General features: G+C 49.0%; 1 protein-coding gene across 3 annotated transcripts in view; it reads left to right on the top strand.

Moving 5' to 3' along the window:
* The window catches only part of LOC117878866 (phospholipid-transporting ATPase ID-like), a 121313-nt gene that overhangs the window by 31601 nt on the left and 66575 nt on the right, over positions 1–23137 (top strand). For all 3 annotated transcript variants that reach the window (XM_034773493.1, XM_034773492.1, XM_034773494.1), the window contains exons 3-4: positions 7246–7304; positions 21952–22065. In XM_034773493.1, the coding sequence (XP_034629384.1) occupies positions 7246–7304; positions 21952–22065 (173 nt within the window). The remainder of the gene's footprint in view (positions 1–7245; positions 7305–21951; positions 22066–23137) is intronic.

Here is a 23137-nt window from a genome sequence, read left to right as displayed (position 1 = left end):
GGTGGACTTGTGGGTAAGGAAATCTGGGTTCAGTCCTGGCTCTGCCACAGACCGCTTGTGTGAGGTCATGTAACCACTTTGTACCTCAGCTTCCTGGCTGTAACCTGGGTACAAACAACCCTTCCTGCCACACTTATCTGCTCTATACTTGGCCTGTGAGCTCCTTGGGGCAGGGGACTGTCTAACCTGGGCTCGTGCAGTGTTCTCTACAGGTGCTGCCGTAGTACAGATCATACATCCCAATTGTACCGCTGCCATCAACGCTGCCCTTAGTTTCTCCCCAGCGGGCCCTGAGATGCTGTCATTGGCTGAGACACCTGCCAACCTGGCAAACATGTGACCTGGTTTCTTTGGCACTCGTGGCTGGTACAGAATGGGGAGATTCAGCCGAGGGTGTAACCTGGGGTCACTCCTGTTGCACCAAGTGGGAATTTTGCCCATTGGTTTGTTGTAATAACCTCTCCACGGGTGATAACTCGGGTCTCTCTCATCCCCTAAGAATGTGGCTATTCAATGATTAATCTTCTCCCCTGGAGCTGCCCTCTGGCTGCTGTCCTGAATTGTCTCCTTGTTTCAGGGATGATGCTAACAATTAGCAACTGACCAAGGCTCATCTCCCTAAGGCAATAATATCCCATCAACAACCTGAACGAAGGGTTGTGATTTTCCTACCCATGGTAACACGATAGTGCCTCTGGGGGCTGGATTGGTCGGATGCATCTCTCTGTGTGAACAGAACCAGCATGGGACTGTCTGCAGAGGGGTGAGGTGGGTCGGGGGGGCCAGGTGTCAGTGTTTCTTTTGGGGTTTCATCACACTATTCTCATGTAATCCAAACACCAGCGGCGGCTCCAGGCACCAGCACTCCAAGCGTGTGCCTGGGGTGGCAAGCTGTGGGGAGCACCCTGCCGGTCCCTGCGAGGGCGGCAGTCAGCCAGCCTTCGGCGGCTTGCCTGCGGGAGGTCCCTGGTCCCGCGGATTCAGTGGCAATTCGGCGGCGGGTACGCCGAATTCGCGGGACTGGGGACCTCCCGCAGGCAAGCTGCCGAAGGCAGCCCGCCTGCTGTGCTTGGGGTGGCAAAAAAGCTAGAGCCGCCCCTGCCAAACACCTTCCATATCTCAGGGGTAGTGAGCAAATACTGTAATAATGAATTAATAACACTTGGTGCTTAGTTTATTATTGTTCCTACACCTCTCCAAAGGTGTGCTGGGCCCTTTTCTACCCTCCTGTCCTTGGGGACCAGGGCTGCAGGGACCCTGCGGATGGCATATGTCCAGTGCTCCGTGTCAGCGTGGCTCCAGAAGGAGTTGTGTTGCAACTGTCTGTCCTCGGGAGGCCATTCATTCCCAGCTCAGTATGGGGGATGGGCCCCCACAAAGGTTACTGCCACTGGAAGGATGCCGTGTAGAGGCACCAGTCTCCACCCTGCCCCGACCACCAATGGGGTATTCCTGCAGTGCCGGGGATGGGAGGCTGTGGCATTGAGTTCCCCCCTACACGCCGATCGCAGGAGACGATCCAGCCCCCTGGCATGGGTGGCTGCAGCCAGCGTTCCGGAGGCTGGTTTGTTGGACAGGTGGAGCACGGATTTCTTGCAGAGTCTGTGTTGTCTCTGTTCTGCTGTCAGGCTCGGTGGGGCTGAGATGTGTCTCTCTTTATGCATCCGGTGTCAGGCCTTAGTTTGTGTAAAACTTGGCAAAACCATTCCGTTCTCCACCCCCCACCCCCCAGCAGCCACAGAAACTAATATCCACAAATTCTGCCCATTGGCCTGTTTAAGGCACTGCTATCTGCGCTTTCATTTATAACTCAGACAAATTTCCACGGTCCTCAGCCAGGCCTCAAATGTAACCTTTCATAAGACTTTTCCATGCAACCGCCCTACATTCAGAAGACTGGATGGACAATTATATTTATAGCTGCTTTTTGGCATGAGTTTAATGTTGTTCACTCCAGATGTTGTTCTGTGGCCTAGCTCCTAGATCTCTCCTCCTGAAAAAGCAGCCACTTTCCCAGAGACTCGGTTGCTGTGGTTAGACCAGGGCCTGGGCACTGGGCCACAGTTACACGTGGTTAGTTTCCAGTGACTGAAATGCCAGGGAGGAGTGTTTGTCATTGTTTTCAGCAGCAGCGACGTGGTAACCTGAAGCACAGACACCAGCACTGACTTTCATTCTTTCTTTCCAGTGACTCCAGTCACCTGGAGTACTGTGTCCAGTTCTGGTCCCCACACTATAAGAAGGATGTGGAAAAATTGGAAAGAGTCCAGCGGAGGGCAACAAAAATGATTAGGGGGCTGGAGCGCATGAGTTATGAGGAGAGGCTGAGGGAACTGGGATTGTTTAGTCTGCAGAAGAGAAGAATGAGGAGGTTTTGATAGCTGCTTTCAACTACCTGAAGGGGGGTTCCAAAGAGGATGGAGCTCGGCTGGTCTCAGTGATACCAGATGACAGAACAAGGAGTAATGGTCTCAAGTTGCAGTGGGGGAGGTTTAGGTTGGATATTAGGAAACACTATTTCACTAGGAGGGTGGTGAAGCACTGGAATGGGTTACCTAGGGAGGTGGTGGAATCTCCTTCCTTAGAGGTTTTTAAGGCCTGGCTTGACAAAGCCCTGGCTGGGATGATTTAGTTGGGGTTGGTCCTGCTTTGAGCAGGGGGTTGGACTAGATGACCTCCTGAGGTCCCTTCCAACCCTGATATTCTATGATTGTGGCTGCTGTTCCTATGAGCAGAAAGTTGGTTACGAGTCGCTTAGAGATGACCTCCCATCGGATGAGGCTTTAGCCCTCCCACAGGTTTCCAGGATTAACATCTGCATGATAAGCAGGGCTCAGACCTGTAGCCAGTTATTCCAAGTGGTGGGTTCTAGGCATAGTTGGGGGAACGGGATGGTCCCTTTGTGGCCCCCTGCTGGAGGCCCTGCAGTCCTCCTACAACCCGCCCAGGAAAGGAGGCGTAGAGAGGCCTGATGGAAGCAGCCAATCAGAGGCCAGCAGGCTCAGCTAAAAGGATTTGCGTGGCTTTAGAATTAGGAGGTCATTTCTGGCTGGGATCGGATGGGCAGCATGTGGCACGGCGTGGTGCGGCTCTCCTCTCCAGCCATGGGATTTCACTGCATTTGCTTAAGCTGGGGGAGAGAGACCCTGAGAACTTCAACCTTGAGCTAAGGGGTGAAGACAAAGGGTCCATCTGGGACAGACATGCCAAACCTGTGGGGAAAAAACGCGGAAATTGGGCTTGTTTTTGGTTTAATTGGCTTGTGAGTTGCTTGTTGGCTAATTTGTGGCTTGTTTGGCTTGTAGCTTGTTGCTTCTTTTTTTTTTTTTTTTTTGATTGGCTCCAGGCCAGGGGGGCAAGCCGGGGCCAGGGGCAAGCAGGGGAGAGAGTCAGGGGTGCACAGCGGGCCCACCCCAGTCCCAGACTGCACGCCCGGGGGATCTAGTCACACAGAGTGTGGGGGTTCTTAGAGATTGGCCTTGTTTTGAAATGGGATTAGCTTGATTGTTGGCGTATGGTGAAAGTCGGGGGGCTTATTTACCGGGTGAAAGTTGGCAACTGGGATCTGGGAAGAGGCCCAGGGAACTAGCAGCCACTAATTGCAGTGACAGTACGTGGCAGCTGTGGATAGGGTCCCTGGGGTGGAACCCAGCATAGTAGGCACTCCCGGGTTCCAAAACGGTGTAAACCCTGAGAAAGGGACAAGACTCGTTGGGGAGCCCAAGCAAAGGGCTGGATTTACAGGGCCCAGAGCCAGGGCTGAAGGGCAGACAGACAGTTCTGTTGGACTCTTTGCTACTGTGGAAGGAGTTCGTTTTGATTGTGTGACTAGGCTGGAGGAGTGAACCACTCAAGATCTGTCAAGCGTGGTTGACTATCTATGGGGTGCCAGGAGTGGGAAAAGGCCTGAATATGGCACGCAGCAGCTGGAGACACCCAAGAGGAGAGTGGATCATTTCCCCCCCGTAACAGGGATTCAGTTGAGTTATTTATAGCACTCATCGGAGAGCTTTCAGTGGCCCCTGTTCCTTGTTGTGCCAGGGAAAGTGGAGTTGTTAAAGCAAATGTTGTAATTTGCTGTGTGAATTGGTGGTAGCTGCTGTCTATGGGCAGTGTCAAGTCTGGAACTCCCAAGAGAGGAATTTGAAGAAATGTGGAGGATGTTCCTTACTCTGTAAAACAATGTGCAATGCCAGTTCAGGAGCATCCGTTCAGCCTGGGAAAAGGTCATTGCTGGGAGTGGCACAGCTGGTTTGCTTTAGGCGCCACACCTCTTGGGCAAAAGATAACACACAACTTCCAGCTCTTTAGCCTTGTCCTTATCTCCTCGAGAGTCGTTGTGATATGGTCACTAACAAACCACATTGGCTGGTGGAACACAATAGCAGATAACACACTGGCCGGGGTGCACTGCTGCCCTGGGCTGGTAAAATATGAACTGTTCACCTGGGTGTCAGAGGGACTATACAGCCAATGGAGAGTCTCTCTTTGCTCGAGTGGGGGAGGCCTGTGCTTGCGGATGGAATGGAGGCGATGGGTGAGGCGCCTGTTTGTCTTGTCACTGTTGCAATTGTGTCTGCAGCGTCTGCACCCCTCCACTCCACCCTTGCAAGTGTTTCCAGTAGAGACCACAATGGTTTGGGCCATTTCCAAAAGTGGCCTTTGATTTTGGGGAGCAACATCTTGGGGTCCCAAAAACAGAGATCACTCTTCAACTATGGCCATGATGAGCAGGGTTAACGTTCCTGTGGCAACCCAAGAAGCTTTCCGTCTGCTTTGGGCCCAGACTGAGCAGTCGGTGCTGTGCCCGGAGGAGAGGGTGCTGGTGTAGGGACCTAGACTCGGCTGCCGTCCAGTCTGAGATTCAGGTGGCCACTGCCTTGGTTTCCGTGGCAGGTTTACTAAGCCCTGCTGTTTTCTAGTTCGACCTCACACCAAGGAAAGCACAACCCAAACAACAACTGTTGCCAGCTTCTCTCCTAGTGAGCTTCTGCCTGAGGAATGGTTTCAGAGGAGCAGCCGTGTTCGTCTGTGTCAGCAAAAACAACGAGGAGTCCTTGTGGCATCTTAGAGACAAACACATTTATTTGGGCATAAGCTGTCATGGGCTAAAACCCACTTCATCAGCTGCATGGAGTGAAAAATACAGGAAGCAGTATATATATTACAGCACATGAAAAGATGGGAGTTGCCTTCCAAGGGGGGGGGGGGGTTGTCAGTGCTAACGAGCCAATTCAATTAAGGTGGGAATGGCCTATTCTCAACAGTTGACAAGAAGGGGTGAATACCAAGGAAGGGAAAGTATCAGAGGGGTAGCCGTGTTAGTCTGAATCTGTAAAAAGCAACAGAGGGTCCTGTGGCACCTTAGAGACTTCTGTTAGTCTCTAAGGTGCCACAGGACCCTCTGTTGCTTTTTAAGGAAGGGAAACTTACTTTTGTAGTGCTAACGAGGCCAATGCAATCAAGGTGGCCCATTTCCAACAGTTGACAAGAAGGTGTGATTATCAGCAGAGGGAAAATTACTTTTTGTAGTGACCCATCCACTCCAGTCTTTATTCAGGCCTAATTCGATGGTGTCCAGTTTGCAAATTAATTCCAGTTCTGCAGTTTCTCGTTGGAGTCTGGTTTTGAAGTTTTGTTGTTGAAGAATGGCCACTTTTCAGTCTGGGTGACCTTGAGGATGGCCAAGCTGGCAGAGTAAGGAATGCAGCCCGGCTTCTTAGCTGTGCTGTGATCAGGCTCCAGCGAAAGCGCACCGAGCTCTCCATGCCCCCATATGGCCCGCTGCAGAACTGGCGCCTTCCTCCCCTTTGCAGTTCCCATGCAGGCTACTCCCAGGGGCCCTGCTGAAGAGAAGGAGAGAGAGGAGTCCAGGAGCTGGGAGTTTATTCTCAGCCTCTCCGAAATGTCAGCAGGTGTCACCGGTTTTGCGGTGCTGCCTGCTCCATATTGCCCCGTTCCTAGTTGACAGGTCCCATTGTGGGGATATCAGCCAGCTCCCCTAACTCTCTGGGCTGCTCCCCACCTTGCAGCATCCAACTAGGCAGACCCTGCCCTCTGTGTAGGACGTTGCTGGCTGTGGTCAACGTCTCTGATGCTGCCCAGGTTCCTAAGTGTACAGTGCTGGGCACTGAGGATCTGGGCAGCAGCATTGCCAGGCTTAGGCTGGATTTCCTTTGTAACATCCTCTCTCGTAACAGCTCGCCCTTCTGTGCACCCGGCTTGTCTGAGCCTGGCTGTCTAACCACGCACTGTCTGGCTGAGTGATGTGGCTCTGGCTGTTCCGTGGAGCTGAATGTTGTTTCACTTTTCCCAGGCCCTGCCCACGCTCCGCTACTGCGTTTCTCTTGGCTTGTTGATTTTCTTAAGGTTTTAGCATCTCTTATTTTCTTTATGATCATTTATCTCTTTGCGGCATTGACTGTGGGACTTGGCTCAGAATCCCCAAGGAGGGGATCAGAGCAGCCCTCACTGTATAAAAGGAATGCAGCAAGTATTCTGAAATAGCCTTCTGCTTAGGTCTGCCCAGTGACTAACGGGGAACGTTTTATGGAGGGGAGTGTGACTTAGTGGTTAGAGGAGGGGAGCAGAAGCCAGGACTCCTGTTTTCTATTCCTAGCTCTGCCTCTGACTACCTCTGTGAGCTTGAGAAAGTCATGCTGACTGCTCTGTGCCTCAGTTTCCCCATTGTAAAATGAGGCAAAAGAATTTTTCTGTCCCATGAAAGGGATGTAAGGATGAATGAATTACTGTTTAAAGCATTTGAGTCCCTTGAATGAAAGCATCTCTGCGAGCTGATTATCACACTGCTGATGCCCTGCCCTAGCACCAGTAGTGGTGCAGAATTAACAATAGACCCAGGGCACCAGCATGTCGAGAGAGGTTGGGAGCTTGAGTCCCACTTGTCTAGAACTAATCCTGAGCCTCCAGGGAAGCTAATATGTTGGGTAGGAGATCAGCCTGTGCGAGGACCACAGTGAGGTATGTGATTGGAACATGTTGGTGAATGAACGCTACGTCCCTGTGATACCAATGCTCCGCACTAGCATCATGGCAGGAGGGCGTCTGCCACACACCACTAAGCCCGGGCACTGGGGTTCCAGTACCCAGCTTGGGTCTCCCTGCTATTCCTCTTCTAACAGTCCCCTCTTCCTGCTGCTCCTTGATGCTTGTCATTATTCATTATCCCCCTCCTCCTCCTCCTTCTCCTTCGCTGAATTCTAATGTGTGTGTTCTTCTCTACAGAGGAAGAGAGGCACCTTCAGGCAAACAACCGGGACTTTAATCTGGAGTTCGAATATGCTGTAAGTAACAATCATATGTTTAATACAGAACAATTGCCAGGGCTGCTTCATGGGACACCAGCTCACTCACAAGTTTCCTTCCCATCGGAAGTGTATTGTGGGTATGTGGATTTGTTATTGTAGGGTCGCTCGTGCGCATGCTGGGGAGCGCTCGGTAAACAAAGTGCTGAAGTCTGTTTTTAAAAAAAAAAATCGTATAAAAATTCCTTGGACTTTATCAAAAGATCTACAGGAGGCTGGTCACTGTCTGTCCCTGGCAGCCTTTCAGTAATGACACAGGGGTGCACGGGGGAACCTGGTTGGTCAGTAGAGTCAGGCACTGGGAGTTTCATCTCTGGCATCTGTTCTGCAAGCAGGGCACTAATAAAGGACCTGATCCTGCAAAACCCTACCCTAGAGACGTCACACCTGCAGCGAGGCTCATTGAGTTCACTCGGGTAGAGACTTGTGTGCCTGTTTGTAGGACTGGGCCCCAGGACTTTACAATAAGCTTCATGCTCACGGCAACATGAACTGGATGTTTTCCAGTGTCTCTTTTTCATGCCTGGACCAAGCCAAACACCTGGGAGACTCGCATGGGACAGGACCGCTGCATGCACATTGAACGCACAATGTGCACACAGGGTGAAATGTGCAAGGCCTTTATACCACTTCTGCCCTTCGGTCTTGGTGATATGGGATTGGGAAGGTGCATTTTATGCATGTGGGGCCTGGCAATGCAGGACTGGATGTGTGTTCCCAGCATACAGGGCTTGGTGATCCAGGATTGGGAGGATGCCGGGCTGGGACAGGACACTCTGTGCTCACGGGGCTGGGATGAGGGGGGGTGTGTGTGCGTGTGCGTGTGTGTGTGTGTGTGTAGGGGAGCAGCCTTTTCTGGTTCTGACATTAGTCTGATGTGTCATGTGGCCCAGCATCCCTGGAGCCCAGCATAGACTGAAGCTGAGAAATTCTAGAGGAATGTCTAGAAAGCCCAAGCCCTGGAGCATACCAGAGCAGTGGGAAACCATAAATCTGTCATGAAACCATGCTAGTGCAGTCTGACTTGCACAGAGCTTCACATCATGCCCTGGGCTTTTTATTTCCAAATAAGTCCTGGTAAGTTTTCCGTTCATTACATCCATACTGGCAGGATGTATGGAAAAGAGCTGGCCTAGCCCAAAGTGACTTCAGACCCTATTTTTATCGGCATGTTGGGTGTGGCTGGAAACTCCAAGGAGGAGAGAGCGGCTCCTGGCTCTTTCCCCGCAGACTTGACACTCCTAACATTGTTTGCAGTGTAGTTGTAGCCATGTGGGTCCCAGCATGTTAGAGTCCAGATGGATGAGGGAATGTTGGTGAGGGAGACACGCTTTCCGGCTACACAGAGCTTTTCTTCAGGACTGTTCCAGCTACATGCGAGGTGGAACAGATTGCTTAGCGTAAGCGGTTAACACACATTCTAAGGCGCCCTCAAGGTGAAGCGGCCCATTAACACCCCTACGGTCATAGGACAAAAAAGGGGAGGTTCTCAACTGTTCATGACTAGGAACAGGAGCCTGCAATCCATGTAAAGAGTCAATCCTGGCCTCGCAGGTGGGCACCGATGGTCCTGAATGCAGCGACACTGCAGCAGCCGGGGGTGCAGTGCTGAGGGGATGAGCCTGGGGACCCTGCCTGCCACAGAGCACTGCTCAGGGGCAGAGCAGGAGCGGGCGTAGCGGGAGTGAGACCGTGCACAGTGGGTCTGCGATTGCATGGGCCCACGGGTGCGGAAAGGCAGCAGCTGCTGCTAACATCACTGGGCGATAGCATATGCAGCCCAGAGCACCTGGCTTTTATGTTTATGCCACATGAGCTGTTTATGACGTGAACAGGTTGAACTGAGGAAGTTTCACGGTGCCATTCAACTGCTCAGGGCCAGTGGGCCCCACAGCTGACGTGGGCACTTTCAGGGGGGACCAGAGGGTAGTAGCCATTCCTCCCTCTGGCCCATATTGGCCGGCGCTGTGTTGGCTCTCGAGCCCGGGAGTTTGAGCAGCTCTCTGGGCACAGGAAAAGTTGCACTGCCGGCTCGTGCGTGATAGAAGGGCCAGCTAGGACAGACTAGCCTGAAACCTGGTAACTCAGCAAAGAGCTTACGCAGAGTTGTAGCAGTGGGCTTCCTGTTGGAAGTTTGCAGCCATGGGCAGGGTCCATTTGACTCTTTTAGCCATAAATTACAGTTCTAGAATAGGTTCTGTGTCTGGTCTGGGAGCACAGCCGGCGAGACTGTCCTGGTTTCCTCGGGGCAGTGCATTCTCCCCAAGGAGTTGAGAGAGGGTAGGGGAGGAACTATGCAATATGGATTTGAGGGATTGTTGTATTCCAGACAAACGCCCGCGTTGTATGGGGGCAGACGGCGGTCTGTGGGTTTAAGCCCTTCATCAAATGGAATGGTTTCTCCTGGCCTGACATCCCCAGGACAAAAACTGAGCAAAGGGTGGGAATGTCTTGTCCTTGTTTAGACTTATTGAGGGCTGGGCAGCTGGACTGTGCTGCAAAGCCAAGCCTGAGGTGGGGATCCTGGTAGATATCTCCCTTCGCAGTGTGTTCTCCTCCTCCACACTCTGTGGAACAGTCATGTGGGAAGATGAGGGAGGAGCCGAGGAGGGTGAGAAATTCAGCTGTGTGTGGGGCAAGATGCCGACTGTTCGCAGAGTCATAACAAATTGGGCAATTGTGACGTCAGTCAAGACTCCTCCATATTCTCAGAAGAGCTGTCAGGAATGGCACTTCCCACTGTTTCAGACAGGCCCCATTAACACACCCAAGTGAACGCTCTGACTTAAATAAACCTGTCACGCTTGGACTTGCAGAAAGCTTTTGGTCGCCCATCCCCCCACAGATCATCTTCACTCCCAGTAAACATGGCAAGAGGGCAAGCTACTGGCAGGGCCCTGGGGCTTCAGCTACTGGAATTGGGCAAACCCCAGCAGGGGTGGGAGTGTGGTACAAGGTGGGGCTTAATTAGGACTGATGGAGGGAAATTAAGAAGGAGAAAAAGTAGGTTAAATGTAAAGGAAAACCTCCTACCAGGGAGGTGGATCAGCCTGGGGACGAGTCACTCAAAGAACAGGTGGAAGGGGAAGGCCCACCCATCGGTACATTTAACACCAGACTGGACAAAGTGCTGTGCAATGTGCTAGCGACCAGCAGCAGGAAATGGGAGTTTAGAGAGGGCGTGTGAGAGCCAGATGCACCTAACAAACATTCTCTAAACTTAGGCCAATAACTCCCCTCCCCCCAGAAGAAAAAAAAACGCACCAACAAACAAACCAACCCTGCAAGAGTAAAGATAATGCAGGCAGGAGTCCAGCAGCAGAGCGGGGAGGGGGGGTATCAAGGTTATTGCACTGAATGCAGCATGTAGGATTACCTGCCTTGTGGGCAGATGGCATAAGTGTGCATTCAGTGCAAGCAACTACCATCCCTCCGAGACTGCGTACGGGCTCTTGAGAGCAGAGTGGCTGAGGGAGGCAGAGAGGTACACAGATGAGACTTTCTGGGACACAGTTGAGTGGTCCCATCCCCAGTCTGACAGCCTCAGAAAACTCAGTAATAATGCGGGATTTCAACTATCCCCATATCGATTGGGAACATGTTACCTTAGGACAGGATGTGGAGATAAAATTTCTAAACAGCATTAATGACTGTGTCCTGGAGCCAGTCCGGGAACCATAAGGGCAGAGGCAATTCTTGATTTAGTTCTAAGTGAAGCAGAGGATGTATTTGAGTTGGAATAAATAAAGAGAAGGGCAATAAGAATGATTAGGGGATGGAACAACTTCCATATGAGGAGAGATTAATAAGACTGGGACTGTTCAGCTTAGAAAAGAGGCGACTAAGGGGGGATATGATAGAGGTCTGTAAAATCATGACTGGTGTGGAGAAAGTGAATAAGCAAGTGTTATGTTACCCTTCATGTAATATAAGAACCCAGTGTCACCTAATGAAATTAATAGGTAGCAGGTTTAAAACAAACAAAAGGAAGTATTTCTTCACACAATGTACAGTCAACCTGTGGAACTCCTTGCTAGGGGATGTTGTGAAGGGCAAAACTATAACTGGGCTCAAAAAAGAACTAGATCAGTTCCTGGAGGACAGGTCCATCAATGGCTATTAGCTAAGATGGTCAGAGACACAACCCCCTGCTCTGGGTGTCCCTAAATCTCTGACCGCCAGAAGCTGGGACTGGATGACAGGGGATGGATCACTCGATAAATTGCCCTGTTCTGTTTGTTCCCTCTGGGGCACCTGGCACTGGCCACTGTTGGAAGACAGGACACTGGGCTAGATGGACTCTTGGTTTGACCCAGCATGGCCGTTGTTCTGTTTTTATGTGCTGTAGGGACTATCCTGTGTTGGCTTCAGGGATGTGGGCTGGAGGATCTGGTAGGTCTCTTCTGTCTCTGTGTAAATGGTGATGGTACCCACCGGAGAAGGAGGCAACAAAGTAATTCTTATCCAGATAGTACAGTGCCCCTTACCCACACCCTGGAAGGAAGGCATAATGTTACCAACAGCGGGGAGGCCTTTTGCTGCTGTATAGCGCTGGTGGTTCCTGCAAACAAAGGCATTTAGAGTGACGGGGCCGGCTCTGGGCATGGTTGAGCATGGCAGTGGTTTGTGGGATTCATTGTGAAGACACAGGTTCATCATGAGACTTGTGCCACCAAACTGGCCCAGGCCTGACCTCTCTTTGGCCTCATGCTGCACAGTGAGAGATCATTGTCTTGCATCTGAAGAAGTGAGGTTCTTACCCACGAAAGCTTATGCTCCCAATACTTCTGTTAGTCTTAAAGGTGCCACAGGACCCTCTGTTGCTTTTTACAGATTCAGACTAACACGGCTACACCTCTGATAAATGAGAGATCAGTGGCTTGAAATAACTAAAGCAAACCAAATTGTGTGCCGTGTCAATTGCAGAATTAAAAACAAACTGACATGCTTTATCCTGGCACCAACGAGGGGAACCGCAATGCCACGTGTGATCCCACCCTAGCTAGAAATCAAGCTGATGAAGTAGAAAGTAGCGGGAATGAAACAGACTGCAGGGACCCTTCGCACAGGAGTGAAAAATAGAGAAATTTGTCTCTGGTCTCCCGAAAGAAAGGGTCAAATCCTGATGCCATGTTTACTCAGTTCTCACATGGGCCAGTTCCCCCGACAGCAGAAGGGGTTTTGCCTGCATACGGATTGAGTGAAAATGAAGTCAAGAGCTCAGGGCTTGAACCAGTGAGATTCAAGAGACTTTATTAAGGTTCATTTTGGAGGCAGCTTAGCCCCGCTGCCACTTCCCCGGTACAATGTCAGTGTGGATTCCTCCAGGGTGGCCCTCCCCACCCACACCCTCCCTTTGAGCACCTGCTGGTGGGCCTGTCTCATGATTGTTGTGACTTGGTTGTACAGAGCGTGTGGAGGAGGACATCTGCTTTGCTGGATTTTCGTGTTTGCTCTGACTCAGATCCTCCTTCCAGTTCTCTGGCTTCACTCTGGAATTCAGCACAGCTGTGTGGAGACGTCACTGGGGGCTGCACAAACAGCTCTGAAATTGGGTATCCAAGAACTGGAAAGGAAATGCAGGGCCCCTGAGGCAAAGGCAAATTTCAGCTTGGGTCAGGAACTGATTCTAATGTCAGATCAGTAATGAACCTGGAGCCCTTAATGTCCAGCCTGCAGCCAGTGTCTGGCCATCTGTGCCTCTGGGGTCTGGCTATGTTTTTCTATTCCTACATCCCCTGATAAGGCCTCTAGAGAAGTCCGAGGGAGCCTTGTAACTGCCTGTGATAACTACACGTGGCACTGGCCTGAGCCGCAGCTGGGATGTCTCATCTCTGTGCACTGCGGTGGGAAGGAGGAGCAGAGCCAACACTCTCAGGACGCGAGAACGCTGCTTCCTGTGCCTCTGCACTGTGATTCCCAAATGGGCGCGAGATGGGACTGCCACATGGGCCACCGTCGGCGTGTGCAAGCCGGCCACAGCACTGAACCAGAGAATGCTGCTGAGATATGGGCCTGCGTCTGTGACACCCCCATCCCCCACGACAGTGGCCGGGAAGCCAAGGCTTCTGGCGCACTCTCTCCGGAAGGGCAGGCGATCTAGCAGTTACAGCAGAGGGCAGACATCTCTTTCCATGTCTAGGAGGGAGTCCAGTTGTCACAGCAGAAGCCTAGGAAATGGGGCACTCTTGGGATTTGTTTGTGGTGCTGAGATGGGTTGGGGGGCATGTGGCCTCATAGTTAGAACAGGTGAGTGGGAGACAAGGCTCCTGCGTTCTACTCCTGGCCATGTCACTGACTTACTTTGTCACCTTGGACAAGTAGCACCACTTCTTTGTGCCTCAGTTTCTCCCTCTGTAAAAGGAAGATAATACTAATACCTCTTTGGGTGATTGCACAGGTTAAATAGTGTTTGTAAAGCACATTGAGATCCTCAGGTGAAAGGTCCAATATAAATACAAAGTGTAGGCAATACATTTTCCTAAGGATTTTCCTGGACACTCATCGTGTGATTAGACTGTAGAACTCACTGCCATAGGATGACAGTGAAGCAAAGAATTTAGCAAAATTGAAAGAGGTTTTGGATGGTTACATTATAACAAAAATTCCCAGTTATAAAAGTTAATGCTAAAAGCCTTTTTGGAAGGGAGATAAAACCTACTACGTCAGGTCTTAGGCCAATCTCTATTATGAATTAGGATGAGACCTTCCTGGGGTCAGATTATCCCAAATCTACCCACAGCGGGGTTTCTTGAACCTTCCTTTGGTGCGTCTGATGCTGGACATTCTCAGGGGCTGGCCTAGATGGACCTTGGGTCTGTTCAGTCTGCCCGTCCTTGTGTTCCTCCTGGATTCTAGTCCTCTGTGCTGGAGGCAGTGTTCAATATCCCCTGCTCTGTAGGTTTTCTGTTTGTTCCCTGCATTCGTGTGATCAGGGCTGAACGCTCTACATGGGGGAGTCACGTCCCTTTGTCCTGGGTTACTGCAGCTAAAAGGAAACCAGTGAAATGAGTCTCCAGCATTCTTGCAGCCTGGCACCTGGTTAGAGTTACTTTTACAGTGAGGCAGTATTAGCTTGTTTGTCCAGAGAACAAAGGCAGAAACCATCTGCTGAGTGTTTGCCGACGGCCTGACATCACAAGCGGAAGGGTTCTGAAAACGTGCCTGCTATAACAACTCCTCCGTCAAAGCCAGATTCGTTTAGCCACGGTCCTGAGCTGGTTGTAGGAACAGCATGTGCATGAGGGATTGATTTCAGGGGAGTCACGCTCATTCACGGTAGATCTGAATCTAGCCAATTGCAAAAGGGGATTAGAAAAAAAAATACGGGTGCTGTCGCTGTCATATCACGCTTCTCATCTGTAGATCTCAAAGCACTTTACTAAGGTGTGTAGTTGCTGTTATTCCTATCCAGCATCGGGGAAACTGAGGCACTGAGCTGGGCGGTGACTTGCCCAAGCTCACACTGCAAGTCAGTGCCGTGCCTGAGCTGGCAGGTGTCCCATCCCTCTGGATCGTGCTGCTTTCGTAGCTGCTCAGGGTTCGTTAATATTTGTGGCTGTATAGGTGAACTGAATGGTGGTATAAAGGAGCCTCATAGCAATGATTTGATTCCACACTAGCGGTCTCCTCTCTGTAGCCTTGTTAATATATTTGCTTGGGGTTACATCTTGACATAGTCCTTTGTGAGATCCTCTCGCTGAAGATAGAGTAATGGAATGCTAAACTGTATTATTCTGTTTAGCTACTATCTAGTACTACTGTGTGTAAAATTTAAATGAACCTCAGCTGTACCTGACAGAGCATTGAAAGAGCATATGATGAACACATCTGGTGTGTTTCTCATTTAGAAGCAAGCTCTGTAGCCAGCCCATATCTGGTAGAGAAGTACATAACATGGTGTCAGGAGTAAACTAAGAACAGAAACAGAAGGAACAAAGCAACAAAGATTGCAGGATCTAATCAACATGCTACTCTTCAGTGCCCCAGAAAACTTCAGCTTTGACACACCTTCACAACGGACAGACTAGATGCAATATTTTGCAAGATTTCAAATTGCAAACAAACTCCACAAAGACACCGGAGATACACAGGGTATCAACTTTAATTTATGCTATGGAGAAGCAGGCAGAGCATATCTTTAAATCCTTTGACTTTACTGAAGACGGTCACAAAGATAACTATGAAAAGGTTCTGGCTATGTTTGATCCGTACTATACCTTAGAGAAATATGGTTTATGAAAGAGCATGTTTCCAACAGAGAATCCACGGAGCAGAGGAAAATATTGAAAATTGAATACAAGGCCTGCATACATTGGCTGAAAACTGTGATTTGAGGAATGCAAAACGTGAAAATATCAGAGACAGGCTGATTTTGGGGTTAATAGAAAAAAACCTTTCATGGCAGCTTCAGCTGAAGTGAGATATAACGTTAGCTGCAGCTATACAGATAGCAAAACATTCTAAACTGATGAAACAGCAAAACTTAGAGAAACTGGACAGATCTGAAAAACCTGAAACTAGTTTAGAAACTGTAAACAGACACTGGAGTGTTAAAACCCCTGAGGCAAGGAGAGAGAATTCCCAGGCTAAGAGGAACAAATGCCAGTCTACACGTACAAGGTATGGAAAAAGTCATATCCCAAGAGCATCCGAGGCACACGGTGCAATAAATGCATGAAACATGGACATTTTGCAGCTGTTTGCTGCACCAAAGCAGCGAGAGAGTTGTCTCATATTACAGGGATCTACTCATGTTTCTGTGATCTAACACTTGTGATGTCTCAGAGCCTGCCTGGAGAGTGAAACTGAATATTCATGGCAAGATGATTAATGTTAAAATTGACTCAGGAGCTGATGTCACAGTCATCTCAGAAGGGACTTACAATCACCTTCAACCCCTCCCAGAGCAGAAGTCACCTGACTGGCTCTGACTGGCCTTGGAGGGATTTTGAACTGCGTGGGTCAGTTCACCACAGAAATAAAGACAAAAGCTTTGCATTGAATATACACGATCAAAGGACCACGGACCAAAAGCCTTCTCAGCCTCAGTGTGGCAGCCATGATGGGCCTAGTGAGAAAGGTAGAAGAACTTGATGGAATATTTGGTGAAATTGGGATTTTGAAAGGAGATCCAGTACAAATCACCTTCAGGGACAATGCCGAATCATACAGCGTACATACACCTCGCAGGATTCCTATCCCATTACGTCATAGAGTGGAGACTGAGTTAAAGAACATGGAGCAGATTGGCATAACTGAGAAAATCTCTGAGCCAAAAGCAAGGTGTGCCCCAGTGGTACCAGCTACAAAGAAAAATGGAAAAATATGAATCTGTGTGGATCTTAAAAGAGTTAATGAAGCAGTTGTGAGAGAAAAATATCTCCTCCCAACACTGGACGGCTTCCTCCCCAAGGTGAAAGGAACTACAGTATTCTCCAATTCTTTAATCAAAGAAAGTGCTAAACTGACTATATTTAAGACACCCTTTGGGAAGTTTTGCTTGTGAAGATCATCTTTTGGGATGACCACTGCACCTGAAAGTTTCCAGAGAAGGATGGCAGAACTGTTAACAAACACAAATGGAGTTGTAGTTTTTATGGACAGCATTTTGATATATGGACCTTTGATGGAAGAACACAGCAAAACTCTCAATGAAGCCCTAAGCCCAATCAGTCAGTCTGGACTGAAGGTAAACAAGGAAAAATGTGTTTTCCACCTACCCCAAATTGAATTTTTTGGAACAGACAATAAACAGGTGGAATCAGTCCTAGCCTTGAGAAAGTAAAAGCAATTTGAGAATTGAATGTACCAACTAACGTACCAGAACTGAGGTGTATCCTGGGGGTGGTAAATTACCGTGGTCGATACCTACAAGACCGTTCTACACAAACAAAACCACTGCATGAACTGTTAAAGTCCAACACACTTTGACTCTGGGGGCCAAATCAATAAATTGCCTTAAAATGGTAAAAGAAATTATCTCAACAGCTCCTGTTCTCAACTACTATGATGTGAACAAACCCACAACGGTTGGTGCAGATGCAAGCAGATCTGGTGTCTTGTTCCAACAACATGGCTCAGAGGGGAATCCAGCTGCATTTTGCTCTCACTCACTCACTCCCAGAAGCAGAAAAACGATATGTACAGATTGAGAAGGAATGCCTGGCAAGTGTATGGACATGTGAGAACTTTTACGGATATCTGTGTGTGGCCATGATTCATTTACACTGTTAACAGACCATAAATCACGTGTAACCCTCATTAACAGAGAAGACCTGAACCGAGCACTGCTGAGATGCCAGCATCCATTGCTAAGGTTAATATGATTTAACCCAATTGCTCCGTATGTTCCTGGGAACATTCTGGCAGTAGCAGACACTCTGTCACAGACCCCAGCATCATGCACTCTGTGAGCTCAAAGATGATGTAAAGGTGTACGTGGATGCTGTGGACGCGTACAGACCAGTATCAGGAAGGAGACTACTCCAGTTACAAAAAGCAACCTTGACAGACACACAACTTCAGGAAAGTCTAAGTTACATTGGGGCGGCTGGCCCAAGTAACTCAAGGGCAATAAGGAAGTGACAATAGACTCCTTTGCAGAGCATGGACAATCAAGTGAATCAAATGGACTCATGATTAAAGGCATTAGCATCGTAATTCCAAATAAAATGAAAGAAGAAATCCTAAACCTCATCCATGAAGCACATCGAGGATTAGCTAAATGCCGCGAACAGGCCAACCAGTAAATGTGATGGTCAAGCATCAACAAGGCCATAAAGAATAAAGTCTCCACATGTGAACATTGCAGAATTAACAGACCAAGGCAATACGAAGAACCTTTAGTAACAACACCTCTACCAGACAGACCTTGGAAAACGAGCCACGGTGCCATGTGGCGCTGGGTGTGTATCTGTTTACTTAAATTGCCTAATAACAAGTAAACTCTTAATTGCAGCAATAGCACATTTAACTGATAATGCAAATCAAGGTTCACTCTGTCCATTCCAGGACAGCCAATGAGATCAGATATTTATGCCTTCACGTCCTAAGTCTGATGCACAGTTCTCCTATGTACCAAAGGGTGACGTGCAATAAACAATGTATTGATCGTGAACCAGCTTGCAAAAAATCCCAGATGGAAACATTCTTGCAGGCCAGCATTTGGTGCCTGTCACATGACCTGGGTGTTTAGTTGCCTGAGGGTACTAAGAAATGGAATGAATGGCTCTGGTTCACTTGTGATTTTCTTGGCGTAATTTACAAATAGGACTCGAATACAGGAATTGAAAGAAATCACTCCTGCTCACTTCCCATCTCGCCTCTGAGATTTCTGGTGCCAAATCCATTTTAATTTAATTTGAGTATCCTTGAAGCAGATTTTCCCATAATGTACATGATTCCCACTAAAGGCTGCTGACAGCTGAAGCCAGTTCCCAGTTCTCAATACTGTCTTCTTGAGTTTGGGGCCCCTGTTGTCTCCTTTGTAGGTGGAAGTGACTGTCGATGATATTGGCCAGACATGTGGGTAAGGGACCTCTCTAGAGGCTGATGTGAATGCCACTGGGGGCCCGAGGAAAGATGCGTCCGCGGTGAAGGTTCAGGACTGGCACTCAAGATAACCTATTCCCAGCTCTGCCACAGCCTCATTGTGTGACCTTGGGCAGGTCATTTAATCATAGTGTATGATGGGGGTGATGTTATTCCATTACTTCAGGCCCTGTGATGTGGAGGGCGCCCATTTATGCATATAACCTAGAAATGATGCACTTTGAATTAACAAGCCAGCCTTAACGGTAGCCTAAAAATGGTAACATTTTGATCTTGTGATGGGGAACATGAATCCCCATCGTGCCTTGCTCACAGACAGCTGCCTGATGGCAAGAGACATACAGCACTGTTTAAAGAAAACAAAAAGAGAAACATTTCTCCGACTTCGTGGAGTGCAGCCATGAGCTGCTGGGCGGGAGATGTGTCCTCGATTTCCATGAAGGAAGGGTTTCATCTCTGCTCTGCTCGAGCACTTTAGATTGGCTTGTACAATAGGATGGAAAATCGAGCTCCTGCAGAAGAGAGTTGCTCCTGTTTTTGTGTCTGGACATGGAGAACTGAAATGGCATTATCCACCACCACGCCAGTGTGGTGACCCTGACCCACTGCCATGCCGATAGACACTTCCCAAGGGGATGCCGTGTGCACAGGACTGGATTAGTGAGCAATTGACAGTGCCCTTTGGTTCACCTTAGAAACAACTATGCTATAAGGAGCTATATGCACCATTCAAATCCATCCCTGCTTGTCACTGTCTAAAAGCTGTTTCTGTGCAACATCTGTTCAATTGCCCATACTGGTGGAGCCGGTACACCTTCTAGCAGAGAGACGTGCGCATCACAGCCACCATTACTGGCCCCCTGGCTGGCTTCTCTGCTGAGAATCCAAGGTCTGAATGGGCCATGGAGACATCCTTAGAGGGGACCTCTCCAGAGCAGGGTTCCGATGCCTTGGAGTGACCTTGAGCTCATGCTGCCGGTACTAACCTGTTTGAGAAGACTTCAGTCTCCAGGGCTCAGACACTTTTTGCCAAGAAAAAAAATCACATGAAAAGAAAATCCAGGGCAGCCTTTAAACCACAGCAAGGGGGAAGCCACTGTACTTCTGCTTGGAAGCCCATTGCATAAAGTGTTTCCCCAGACCAAGGAAACGACTTCTGGGCCTTCTTGTCCCTCCCTATCCCCTCATGGTTGAGTCTTCTCTCACACCTGTGCTTGGTGCAGACAAGCCCCCATTGGCTCCATCTCACTGGCCTTTCCCAGTGTGTCTGTTCATGCTTCGATAGAGGATCGCCACTACCTGGTGTTCTGTCTGACTCATCCCCTGAATGTGGTCCACCAACACCCTCACCCAGAGCACGTCGGGCTGTCTTCTTTAAAAGAACACCTGCACTACAGTAAAGTTCACTGGGGAGATGCCGAGCATGCGGGTCTGGTCTTTCTCACTGGCAGGGCCCAGACAATGGGGAGCTGCTTGATCTTCTCCATCCCGGTGAGATAACGCCTGAGCTATGGAAACGGTGACAGATGTTGTTTTGGTTACCACCTCCCTGGCTGCCCAGCAAGGTGCAGGGTGCACTGACAGCTGGCACTATGTAGCATAGTGTGATGAGGAGCAGAGATGGATCTCACCCGGAACCCCTCAGACTTCGGGGAAGTTCATCTCTGGATCCCAACTGGGATTTTATCAGAGCACTGGGTCAGAACTCCCTGAAGCTTTGAGGAAACGCAAACCAAGATCTGTACTAAGTAGCTTGGGCCTTCTCTAGTTTGACGAGGTTAGAGGTAGGAATGGCGATTGTATGGAAGGCCTGTAATTAAAAGAGAGAAGATGGAAACGGGAGATGCAAGCCCAGGGCAATAACAATTGCAAGTTGCCAGGAGAACGCTGTCTCGCTGGATTATTGGATGGCTGCGTAAGTACCTATCAGAACCATCTGTGTAGATGCCTCAGATCCAGGAGCCTTTTCAGATCCTCGAGTTACGAGCGGTTTAAGTGGCTAATGAAGTGGCGCTTGGTAAACCTGCAGGGCCCCGTTATGGTAACGAACAAATCCAGATACCACTGTATGAAATAAATGTGCAAAGTCGGAATGAAGGTCGTATTGGTGTCTGCATCAGCATGTCACTAGCAAGTGACTCCGTGGACCGGTCTGTGCAGTGCCCCAGGGACTTCTGAGCTTGGTAGTGAACTTATGCTACAGAGCCTGGCAACCTTCAGTTCATTTGGCTTTTTCCAGTTCTGCATTACCCCTACCCTGGCCTTGCATTGTCCTTCCGCTCTGCCAGCAGTGCCAGTCTCCTTCCCCCGATAACATGCCACTGCGGCCCCTCTCCCATGGCACCTGAGCATGAAACTCTCTCGTTGAGCGAAATTACAAGGCCCTCTCCTCATTCACATCCCTCCTAAAGACTCACTCCTGCCGTGATGCCTAGAAGGGATCCAGCTGACCTATGCTGACAAAGCTGAGGATAATTATGGATAGTTTATAGAGCTTCTGTATTTTTAACACTGCATTAACCCTATATTGCTATGAGATGGCCAAACACCTCGAACCCACTACCCCTCAGTTGTACTCCTGCCTCCCTTTCGAGGTCTGCCTCCCAGCCTGCTGTCTGTCTGTCTGTCTACATTTGGAGCCCTGCAGGATAGCAGCTGATCCCTGTTTGGAAAGCACCTAGCATATTGTGGATGCTATCAGAAACAAACAAAAACCGGTAAAATCTTCACTGTGTGCCAGTTACAAAGAGAATATAAATGTATCTCCCATAATACAGGAAAGTGTGTGCGTGCACGTGTGTGTGTGTGAGAGAGAGAGAGACAGAGACAGACAGACATACATACCTGGAGCTGCAGTGTGATACACTTACAGTAATTTCACTGGTTCCCGAAAGAATTCCGTCTGTTTATCAGAATTCAGTGTGAGTGACTCGGGGAAAAGGAAATGTTTTTGAGTGGCTGCTGTGAACAATGTTATTGCTAAATTTAAACCAGTCAAACAGTGCTGAAATGGGTTGTGCTGCAATTTCTTTTCCTGTTTTACCATCCGTCTGTTTGCTTTTTGTTTCCACAGAACAATTCAATTAAAACGTCGAAATACAATTTCTTCACTTTCCTGCCTCTCAACCTGTTTGAGCAGTTTCAGCGAATAGCCAATGCCTATTTTTTGTTCCTGCTGATTCTGCAGGTATGAATTCACTCTCCTTTTTAACAGACTATCTGGCCTCTTCCCAGAGCCTGGCTGTGGGTTGACTTGGAATAAGGCACTAGCTGTGCCCATAATGTGAATTAGCATCTTATTAAAACCCAAAAGCAGAGACATAAAACAGGGCAAGAAAGGAAACTTGTTCTGCCGAGGTCTGGCAAATGTGGCCTAGTTCCTCTCTGGCGGGAGTGCCTGTTAGACACGCTGGCTTGATCCCAGGGAAGGGAAGTTTTAGTTAATGTTTACAAGATGTTGTGCCTGGTTTTCATCTCCCGTTCTACAGGTAAGTGCTGCTGACTGCTGTTGGGTTCCTCGGATGGTTTCCTCCTGCAGCACCTAGTGAAACCTGTCCTTATCAATCTTATTCAAAGACAAACTGCTGGTATCTACTGTGACGGGTTGGATCACAGAAACCCCCTTGGGGCTGCCAACTGATGGGCCAAGACTATTTCTACCCCTGCTTTCCCTGCCAGCTCGGGACCCCAGCACCCCGTCTTGTTGAGCCAGACACGCCAGTCGGCTCCAACACAGACCCAGGGTCTGAACCACGTGCCCCAAAGCTGCAGACTTAAATGAAAGCAATTTAAGAAGCGTTCCTGTCTTTAACACTCAGATGCCCAACTCCCAATGGGGTCCAAACCCCAAATAAATCAGTTTTACTCATAAATTGTTCGCCCTCTATAACACTGATAGAGAGATATGCACAGCTGTTTGCCCTCCCCCCCCAGGTATTAATACATACTCTAGGTTAATTAATAAATAAAAAGTGATTTTATTAAATACAGAAAGTAGAATTTAAGGGGTTCCAAGTAGTAACAGACAGAACAAAGTGAATTACAAAGTCAAATTAAATAAAACACACAAGTCTAAGCCTAATACAGTAATAAAACTGAATACAGATAAAATCTCACCCTCAGAGCCATTTCAATAAGTTTCTTTCGCAGACTGGACGCCTTCCTAGTCTGGGCACAATCCTTTCCCCTGGTACTGGCCTTCTTCCAGCTCAGGTGGTAGTTAGGGGATTTCTCATGATGGCCCTCTCTTTGTTCTGTTC

This window comes from Trachemys scripta, chromosome 6 (assembly GCF_013100865.1).
Source record: "Trachemys scripta elegans isolate TJP31775 chromosome 6, CAS_Tse_1.0, whole genome shotgun sequence".
In the NCBI taxonomy this organism is placed as follows: domain Eukaryota; kingdom Metazoa; phylum Chordata; order Testudines; family Emydidae; genus Trachemys; species Trachemys scripta.
The sequence above is the reverse complement of the archived record's forward strand: the minus strand, read 5'-3'. Positions and strand labels throughout refer to the sequence as shown.